At 36.8% G+C, this 10,640-nt stretch overlaps 1 protein-coding gene across 1 annotated transcript in view; it reads left to right on the forward strand.

The window, feature by feature from the left end:
* Positions 1-9,400, forward strand: part of LOC131891710 (uncharacterized) — a 12,567-nt gene extending 3,167 nt beyond the window's left edge. The window contains exons 5-12 of the mRNA XM_059241340.1: positions 3,869-3,996; positions 4,426-4,480; positions 4,541-4,664; positions 4,727-4,828; positions 4,904-5,055; positions 5,920-6,030; positions 7,170-7,259; positions 9,201-9,400. Of these exons, the coding sequence (XP_059097323.1) occupies positions 3,869-3,996; positions 4,426-4,480; positions 4,541-4,664; positions 4,727-4,828; positions 4,904-5,055; positions 5,920-6,030; positions 7,170-7,259; positions 9,201-9,235 (797 nt within the window). The 3' untranslated portion in view covers positions 9,236-9,400. The remainder of the gene's footprint in view (positions 1-3,868; positions 3,997-4,425; positions 4,481-4,540; positions 4,665-4,726; positions 4,829-4,903; positions 5,056-5,919; positions 6,031-7,169; positions 7,260-9,200) is intronic.
* Positions 9,401-10,640: the final 1,240 nt, after the last annotated feature.

Raw genomic sequence — 10,640 nt, forward strand, 5'->3', positions numbered from 1 at the left:
AGACAATTTGATTGTTTTTGATTAATTTGATGTTCATGGGTATTTCATTTATTCTTCTGACTTTCAAAATTAAATCAGAAATATTTGGTACATGGACGGAGTTGTATATCAAGGAGATCATCATTTAATTAAAAACAATTTAATGTAATATGTGGTATGGATAATCTTGTTTTGTTGATACTAGAGTTACGGTCTTGATTCAACGCAATGGCCTAAGTTGGCGGTCAGGGGAAAGCCGTGTCGTTTCCTCTCTTTAGAGTCCCTGTACTAGTGTGTTTAACTTTTCCAGGCGTTGCAAAGACAAACTACACCTCTAGTGGGTTTTCTTTTCTGTTTACGTAATTAATATAGGGTTGCATTATAATTGGCCTTTTTTCATCGACGTCGGGAAATAAAATTTTTCTTCCCCGTCCCTCAAGGAATTAACCCAAGTTTTTTATCTACGTGCTTGAGAGAACGCAAACTGGTATTTATAGGATCAAGTAGTCTTTGTTACGTGTTTCACTACGGATCAAAAAATCTGCATCTTGACTAGGTATGACTCATACTATAAAATGCAACGGTCACGCTCATTTTAAAGGTTAAGAAGAAGTTATGGAAATCGAAAAAGAAAAGGTTTATTATCAAATCCCATATTAACCACCAAATCAAGTGCTTCATTGTCACATTCTGACAAAACTCGTTCCCCCGAATTTTGGCCTTGATTTCTTTCTTTTGGTTGTAACCAAATATTAGCAATGTTCTCTTGGTATTAAAATGAGTTTTTAGCTATTTGCTAGACATTCTATGACACTTAAATAAAAAAGAATGACCTCTTTTGGGTTATTTTTTGCTTTTGGTCAAATTTGCTCATTTTCATCTAAGAAGACACTCAATATCATCACAATTTTTTTTGGTTTCGGATTGGATTTCACGGGCCTTTCTAACAGCTGCAGGGAATGTAATCCCCAGTACTTCTTGCAGGAAAAGTTATGATTTGTCTATTTATTATCTTTCAATCTTTAAATGATATTTCGTTTGCCAATTAGAGGTCAATATTGCAAAGTATATTATATGGCATATAACTGGCTCTACTAATCCAGGGACTCTAAAGAGAGGAAACGACACGGCTTTCCCCTCACCGCCAACTTAGGCCATTGCGTTGAATCAAGACAGTAACTCTAGTACCAATAAAACGAGATTATCCGTACTAAATAGTACATTAAAGTGTTTTAATTTAATAATGATCTCCTTGATATACAACTCCGTCCAAATACTAAATATTTCTGATTTAATTTTGAAAGTCAGAAGAATATATGAAATACCCAATAACATCAAATTAATCAAAAACAATCAAATTGTCTTTCAAATCAAAAACACGCATAGATAGAAAATCAACAAGAATCATTTGATTAATTGATGAGGAACTTGCACTAACAAAATATAAAAGAAATGCATGGAATAAGCAATAAAAGTGCATGTACATAAATGTTAACATATTAGAACATCTGGGATGGACAATTGATAATTTTGTCTTAACCCACACATTTGACAAAAAACATCAGGCATTGGTGAAAAATGAATGAGTTATCTTTTTGTAAAGTTTAAATTTCTACTTATTAGGAAGTTTGCATAAAAGGCAGGCATTATTTAAGGGGCACAGGGTAATACCAAAGTACAGTAGACTAGATCTCAATTTGAACTTTGGGCTCCAATAAATTGTTTTTCTTGCAAAAGCATCCAAAATACCAAAATAGTCAAAGAAATCAGGTGCCATATCTCTTGAAATTATTATTTCATGATTATGAAGCATCTACATGAGTTTAAAGAACAATTTGTAGCTCAGAGCTACAGTATGTCTACTTTTGGATTGAGGGCCATGCCTAGAGTGAGAACCATAGTTTCATAACAAAAGCGTCAAATTACTTGAAATTTGATCAAGATGTTTCTGAAACAATTTTCTACAAATAATATTATTGGCAAAACAGAATTGATTGATTGTGCTTCAAGCAAATTCTTGCTTTATCAAGAAAACCTAATTAGCACTTTTCAGTTGTTGTACTTTAAGACATGTTTAAAGTCATTTTGAGTTTATCTAAATGCCTGGTTTTAAGCACATACCATCAATGGTTACAAAAATGATATTAGTCTCATATTTTGTTCAATAATTATACCAATACTTGACATTCAAAAATGTCAGCCGCGAAAGTTTAGGCCTTACTTGGCGGGAAAGGTTTCGTGATCACAAAAAGTGGCATTTCCTTGCTTTAGTGTCCTTGACTAATCATGTACTCTTAAAAGCGGTAGAGACATGAATTTCCTTCTTTTGAAGATCGAAGTCGAAGATCGAACGTCTTCTAGCGAGGTTTTGTAGAGCTATTCGTTAGCTCCTGATAAGATGCATTCCCCACTGAGAGAGTGCTCAAGGAATTCCATCTTCATGTCCAAGTACGCAATTAGACGGTTACGCAAAACTGAAACGTTTTTCTAGCGAGGTTTCAGATAGCTTTCCACTCCACTATTGTACTCCATAGCCAAGTTAGCCTATTGTGTTGACCCATGGAGGCCGTCAGACCTGGAGGGAAAAGCTTCTTGAAAATCTAGAAAACCTCGTTGTATAATGTTTCAGCTGTGTCTGTTTCGTTCTCCTGTGCCTCATCTACGCAGACAAACAAACATGCAAACACGAAAGTACGCTCTAAGACGTCTGAGGGACCTTTTAAATCCTATATGGGTAAAATTACACAAACATTTAAAAGCTTACCAGCAAATTCTTCTGATAATGTCTCCATTGAATTGTGTTAAAAACGCTAAATGTGAATTGAGTAAAAGTAATGTTTTTCAACTTTGTCACTTAAAACTTGTGAGAACATGCTTTTCCTCGTACAATTTCCTTGACAATGATAACTACTGAAATGAAGTGTTGACGTGTTATCAATCATCTAGTACTCAACTTTGTATTTTATTTTTACTTACATGTCATAATTGTTTGGAATTTTACCTTTAGAGGATTTAAAAGATTTCCCAAAAGATTTTGCGGCTTAGTCATGGTGTCACAATATTCAAGCAATAAGTTATTCGTTTAATAATCCCTTGATAGATTTTGGCATCCTAGAGCAAATTCTCTTGGTTTTACGTTTCTAGGGCTTTCCTCCACTCAATGTAAAAACACTACTGCGTTACCTCCCAATTTAGAAGCATGCCCATTGATAGAGAGATTCATCATATCCATCTTCACGTTCACTGCACCTTATCAGGAACAAGTGCAACGCCCAAATGCCATCTAGCAAGGTTTCAAATAGCTTTCCTCTCCTACCCTGACGGACTCCTTGATGACACAAGAAAGTTCCTCTGGCATCAAGATGACAAAATTGCTCAAGCTGAACAGTATAACGAGGTGGAGTGTATAATAAATAAAGTTTTATTGGCAAATACTTAAAAACGAATACATTGCTGTTTATCATAAAAAATAGGAAGGAAAAGAGTACATGAAACAACTAAGAATATCAAGTAAAATATTTTAGTTCTCAAATTGTATAAGAAAATTTACTAATAAGTTCGATTACAAGCTAAAGCTGCTAAAAACAAATATGAGACAAATACGGTCATTGTACAATTCAAGTTATCATTCTGTGTGTAAAAAGTTATCGTTTAGATTGGAATTGTTTTTTAACTATTTGTTTTTCTAAACAGTTAAAACTTATCAAGAAACCTTTCTTGTAATATCAGAAAAGGAATTGAACTTCTAAAACCCTCTCTGCAACGACAGAGGTTGATATTGCTACTCATGGAGTCCCTAATGAAAACAATAACCTTGTCTTCAAATCCCTTTTCCTCAGAGCAAAAATCTGATTGAAACTCCGTTCGTTGATCACCCCTCTCTTTTTAGGCGTTTGTTCCCTTCGTTTGGACTTTGAGACCTTCTCCATCCAAGGAACGGGGAACACTGTTGAAACTAACACATTGGCCGCTCCACCCACCCTTGGAGGCGTGTGTCTGGATACCTTCACCGCCACAGTATGTGATCCTCAGCACGATTGTACATAGCATTTAGTTAAGACAAGGACCACGACATCACTGGACATTGATTGTTGACAAAACTTCTCAAATGTTGGTCCAAAAATCAAGGGATTTCTCCTTCAGGTCAGCCCAACTTGGTTGAAGATAAAATCTTTTGATGAACCAGAGTTGAAGTTGCCAATATTCCTCCTTACTGTTTTTTGTCCAATGACGGCGTTGTCCTCGGGCTAAAGGAAAGCACATGGTCGCGATTGACACCCCAAAACCCCAATGCACTGAAAGTGAGATTATCCTTTTCTGGCAAAAGAAATCAAGCTCAACATAAAATTTTGAGACGTGCAGCACTCCTGAGACACAAGTCTTAGTGGGATGTTGTAACAATCCTCCATTATAAAACACTGACCTGACAAAATCTTTGCATTTTAGGTGAATACTGGCCATAGAATCCCCACCATCTGCGGCCAAAATACAGGCCATCATAGTAAGTATTGTTAAGGTAGGTCAATTGGGCATAATAAAACTATTCATTTCCCAATTTTAGTATACGTGGATATCGGATATTTACCCACTGACACTGCTCAGCTCAACTTTGGCTTCACTGGGGCAGCCACCAATCGCCAATGGGAGATCAAGGTCACGCAAATCCCTTGCAACACTCAAGGACAGTAGGTGACTCTAAAGGTTGATTCAGCGCTGCCAATACTCTCAGTTTAACCCTTTTTTTTAGCCCTATTGGGTCCGGATGTCTGCAATATCTTACGGGTTTGACTGGTCGTCTCACCACATTCAATTTCTTGCCCACCAATGACAATCATTTGGCCAATCAGGAGTAAGTAATTTATCAAGTGTGTTACAGTCTTCAGGATTGTTCCAAGTATTTTTTATTGATTGGTCCTTGTTTTAGTTATTCCATTTGTATTCGCCAAGAGGCCGGCTTCTGTTGTATTGAGTACTCCTTGTGTCCAGATGTCAACTCCTTCAGTTTGGACACTAATGGGGCTAATATGAAGGCTAAAATTGATACTTCATGCTCGGTTGATCATATCGTTATTGAAGGTACGTTATCGACACAATCTGAGCTTTAGAATAGGTCACTTTAAGTATTTGTTCTTGAAATTGTTAGTTGGAGTTTTAGCATCTTCAAACTTCGAAAACCATTGGTATTTTGCCAACTTGACGTGAAACCCCAGCTGAAGCTTTATTATAATGAGGCCACAACATGGGTTGTCGAGAACACCTTTTAAAGCGTATATTGAAATTTAATACTGAGGTGAAAATATGTTTTAATAGCAGCAATTGAGTGCAATGTGGAGGGTTGTTGATTGTCTCGAATTTGGCAAGTACTTGATTTTTCATAATTTGAGCATTATGATTGAGGAAAAAGGACAATTCAGCTGATTTTCTTTATTTTACTGCTTAATTGGGATATCTGTAGGCTATATTTTTCCCAATTTGGAAACTAGCGGAAATTGGGTCATCTTGCTTTAATTCCATTTTTTCCATCATGTACACAAGGTCTTCAAGAACAGCATTTCTGTTGGACCTTGGATTTTGCTTGAAATTATTTTCGGCACTTAAAAAATTGTATTATTTATTAGTTATTCGCCGAAATGGCGTTACTTTTTGTATCTTGTTTATGATGTTCTCTCGCTATAACGATGCGAATGAGCAAAGCTATCCTTTGGAACTATTGAAATAAGACATGTATAAATGCTTTTTACGTAGGGCTCTATCGAATCAGTAAAAGTAAAATTATCATTTTTTTTTTGTCATCGGTACAGACTGTTTTGTTTCAAATACGCTCTATGACTTCTTTATGGAGAATATTTACATCACTTGTTTCAATCAGGGTCGCTGAACCCTCTTTCCGCAAGAGGTGATTAGATTGTGAATTCCTTTAAAGTATTAGTATCGTTTCAGGTGGACATGCAACTTGCTCAGGGCCTAATCCTCCAATGGGAACCGTAAACAAGTTATGTGGTGATAAAATAAACACTTTCCATGAGTTCATGGAAAACGTGCCCATATGTGGTGAGTAAATCAATGAAAGAATTGCCCTTTTGAAGAAAAGGAAATTAAAGGAACAATGTAGTTCGACACCCTGACCTTTTTGTAGAGGGAGAATTTAAGCAAACATTACAACTAACACTCTAGACGGTCGAAATGAATGTTCACCCATTGACAAAGTTGTGCCACAAACTCAAAGGGTGCTGTTTTTCTGATGTAGAACTGTCACTGTATCAATGTCTTGAATCAATATGAATATACCGTTTGCTTCAACCAATTGGAAAAATAACAAATTAAATACAGGCACGGTACAGGTTAGCTGGGCATGATGTCCACAGTTTTGCTTAATGGAATGATGTCAGCTGTTTGACGTCCCATTCAATTCTCAAAGGACGTTGTAGTAATGAGATTTGATGGGAAGCTCGCATCAGAACCGGCAATCAAAAGGCTCAAATCTTTATGCAATGCCTTTAAAATTTAGACATTAAATCAAAGTTTAATCATATTGCATAATAAGCACCATTGGTCCAAATTGATATGCTTTTTTGATCAGGATTATTGTCCCGAGAGGGTTTTCAAATTCCATCAGTCTCGTTTTGAATGCCTGAAAATCACCCACTTTTCTGGATGTAAGACCAAAGTTTCACTTTTCATAATTTGGATATGTATTTAAGGTTTGACGACTTATTGCATTCTGAATTAAAGGTCGCATTTTTTAGCAACTGTGAAGGGGATCATTTCTAAATTCCAGCTATACTGTGGTTAAACAGGCAAGTGTAGTTAACAAAAGTACAAACATATTCTAACAATTACTTTTGTTTTACTTCTCTGGGTACATTGTCCAAGAATAGGAACAAGTTGATGCTGAAAGGTCCATTATTTCATTGATGCAAACCACTTTCATTTTTTTATCATAAACTGAAGACTTTAGTGTCTTTCTAACAAAATAACGCCGTCACGAGCACTTGGTGCAACTCGATGTTTTTCAAGAGGGAATGGTTTTTTTAATTGGCAAAACCACCTCATTAAGTCACTCAGTTCCAAGCCATAAAAGTACTTTCCGTCTTGTTGTGTACTTCGAATGCCATCGCCTAGTTTTTATTCAAAATGGTTTGCCGTCAGCAAAAAGTTGGTTTTACTTTCTGATTTGACGATTGTTTCAGATTGCACAGCTCCATTCATTGTGGATATCTTCACAGATGAGGATGTGGACGCGGGTGACCAAGCAACTGCCAACCCTGTTCAATCCCGTGGTAAGTTTCAAACAAAGTCAGATAATGTCCGAATTTTTGGACGTTAGTGAGCTTCAAATTGTAAAGCGGTGAGTGCGTCAAGAGTCAAAACTAGGGCTGCCCAAAACATGCAAATGCATGTAGCATTTTTTTCATATCTTTATTATATATTACTTCCTTTTGGCTTTTACTTTTTATTTTCCTCAATCTTTTGCATTGTTCTTCAAATTTACAATATCTGGTATTTTTCGCCTTTTTGCTCAACACTGCGAGGTTTGTAATTGATTTTGTAGAGAAAAGTAAAAAGGTGTAACAAGATGAAAATGATATTTGCCCTTTTTGCTCTATCGTTAGCAGGGCTTGAACCGTTACCGAAAAAAAGTACCGCGTTACCTTTACCTTGTAGAAAAAGTAAGGCTGTGGCGTTGCCAAAACTTTCAAAAAAAGTAGCACGTTACGAGTACCGTTACTTTTGCAGAAAAAAGAGCGTCCAAAACTGCAAAAAGAACGTTTTTGCAATTTTTGTACGTTTTGAAAGTATTTGTATGCATTTCGTTTTTTGGGAGTAAAAGCGTTTGAATTGGTGGGTTATGGACTTCCTTTTTCGAAAAATCTGCCAACGCCGAAAAACCGAAAAATTGTTCAATCTGTTGCCAGCTTATTCAACGGGCTCAAGCACTCCTTAAGGTCACTAATAAGTAAATGTCAAAATAAAGGTTGAGGTTTAATATTAGAGAAAGGATTAACACGAAGAAAGACAGAAATGTAAACATTAATGTATTTATTGTTTTGCAATCCAAGACAAAACCTTCACAAACGAATTATAATTTATGTTTTAAGAAAGGTTATTTCAGCCCAAGCTTAGTATGCTTTTTGGATGGAGTCAGCAATCTTAACTTTACATTTGAAAGCATGCAATAGTGTATGAATGACAAAATGACGTGCTCATTCAAGCGGTAAGGACTATATGGTCGCAGTGCAGTACCCAACAAGCTTCCTTCTACTTCGATGAATTTTTCGGTAATTTTCGGAAAACCCGAAAAAGGACTCTTTTGTTTCGTTTTTTCGGTTTTGTATTTTTCGAAAAAAATAAAAGTCTAACCTGGGATAGGATGCTGTAATAAGACCGTGGAACCTTGTAAGCCATGTCGGCTTGTTTTCATAGGGCTCCGTGTTCTTGCGTGTATTTTACACTTCAAGAATTCGATTCGCTCCACCGGTTTTGGACCTAAGGACTTAAAAAGGGACATCATTCAATTTAGGAGGGTTAGTCGGTCGTTTCAAAAATACCTGCACTATTGACATGCGAAACACTTGAAAATGGTAAACGCAATAGAATAGGAGTTAAAATATGACATGAAACAAATTACTCCGGTGATTATTTATTTTTTTCCCATCAGTGGCAAGTAATTCATTGCGTTTGAGACGGAATTTTTAAAAAAATCGGTTACAAAGCCGTGTTTTTCTACTTTCTTTATTTTTGTTTCCCTCGCTTATAAAAAAAAGCAACGTTAATTGGAGGGTAAAAAAGCCATTCTGTTACAGTTACTGACATTTTTACAGAAAAGTAACGCGTTAAAAGTAAAGCCGTTACTTGTTACGGCGTTACTCAAGCGCTGATCGCTAGCAGTCTTTGTTTTTCTTGCAATTTAGAGTGCCTATCTTACCCATTGTTTGCATATTTTGAGCAGGCTTTGACTAGTATTTTGATCACACAAAATGGATCGATTTACCCTTGTAATGAAAATTTAAAAAGATAAACACAACCCAGTGGCGCAGTGCCAAATAATCGAAGGGTTAGCCATCATTAGCGAGTCCAAATATTTGCAGTTTCGGTCAAAACTCCAAACAAGTCCAAAGATGAAACAGATGTGAGAAAAGATCCTTCACATTTGCAAAAAAAAGTTATTGATATTATTTATGACAAACTGACTTCTCCACTTCTTCTTCCTCTAATTCTAGGCTTATGCTTGGAATATATGCAAATTCCTTGCTGACCACCCTTTCCCATTCTCTGAGTGAACTCTTGGAACAGCCAAATTGACCTTGAAGCACTACTCCATGGGTCGAGTCTAAATTTTGTTTTCTGTGAAAAAGATCATCCAAACATGTCAGTGGATATATATTTTGTTATAGTACATAAAGCCATTTCTTTTTGTCAATTGGTCTATATCAGTCTGTGTTAAAGCTGAGTCAATTCATACATCTCCTCCGAGTATAAAGTGTTAAAAGGTTTAAAGGTGCAAAGATTTAATAGCCTAAGCGAGACAATATAAAAAGCTAAGTCCATTTGGATAAGAAGCTTTATTCATTACAGGAAGCAAAAAGAGAAGGTTGAAAAGGATTTTGTGACATAGATGATGTCAAGTCAGTTGTTGCCCAAGGCTCCATTTTGGGGCCGCTCCTTTTCATCATATTCATTAGTTCGTATCAAAAGCTTAGTATTACTACCTGTCTCTCTTCTGATAGGGACGACACGAAGTTAGTTTCTGGTAGGAATGGCCAAGATTCCAGTAGCCTGGCAAAAGACTTAGATCGAATCTACTCTTAGGTTAATGAGAATAATATAATAATATAATGAAATTCCGCTTAATGACCTTCGGGTCAACTCCTTTGAATACTCCACTCGTAGATAAGGGAGGTGAAAATATTGAGCAGGTCTCATCTATGAAAGATCTAGGTGTAGCCCTCCAAAACAATGGAAAGTTCGATGAGCATGTCCAATTGAAAGTTGACAAAGCTTTTCGGACATGTGAAATGTACCTACCACTTACATCCGTGGCTTGCAAAATGATGGAAAGCATCATGAAAGATAATGTTACAGAGTATCTAGAAGCGCTTGCTTTGCCTTTGACTGAGGAGCAGCATGGCATCGTAAAAGAAAAATCTAAATCAACAAACCTTCTCCACTACTTAGACTACGTCACTCAAGCACTAGATCAAGGCTGGGCCGTTGACACGGTCTACCTCGACTTGTCTAAGGCATAGTGTCCCACACGAAATCATATCAAGTTCACTTGCCTTAATTGGTATTGGAGACTATGCTCTGGCATGGAGTACCGAATGGTTAGACATTAGGGAACAAAAAGTCCTTCTCAGTACCACAAGTTCAGAATGGGTCTAAGTGCGTTCTGGAGTCCCCCAGGGGAGCGTGCTTGGGCCCGTACTATTCAAAATATTCGTGAATAACATAGTACGAGTCATGCATGGCTCTAAAATCCTGACATTTGCTGATGACACCACGTTATTCCATTGCTGGGTCTGAGGCGAGTTTTTTAAACGCTCGTACCTCTGAGTTAAGGCTTGGACCTTACGCAGAATGAGCATTTGCTCACCTCTTTGACCAGTGTAGTTTCATACCGGTTAACGTCCAAGCCCCTAACTCCAAGGTAGGAGCTTTAA

This window comes from Tigriopus californicus, chromosome 12 (genome assembly GCF_007210705.1).
Source record: "Tigriopus californicus strain San Diego chromosome 12, Tcal_SD_v2.1, whole genome shotgun sequence".
In the NCBI taxonomy this organism is placed as follows: Eukaryota; Metazoa; Arthropoda; class Copepoda; order Harpacticoida; family Harpacticidae; genus Tigriopus; species Tigriopus californicus.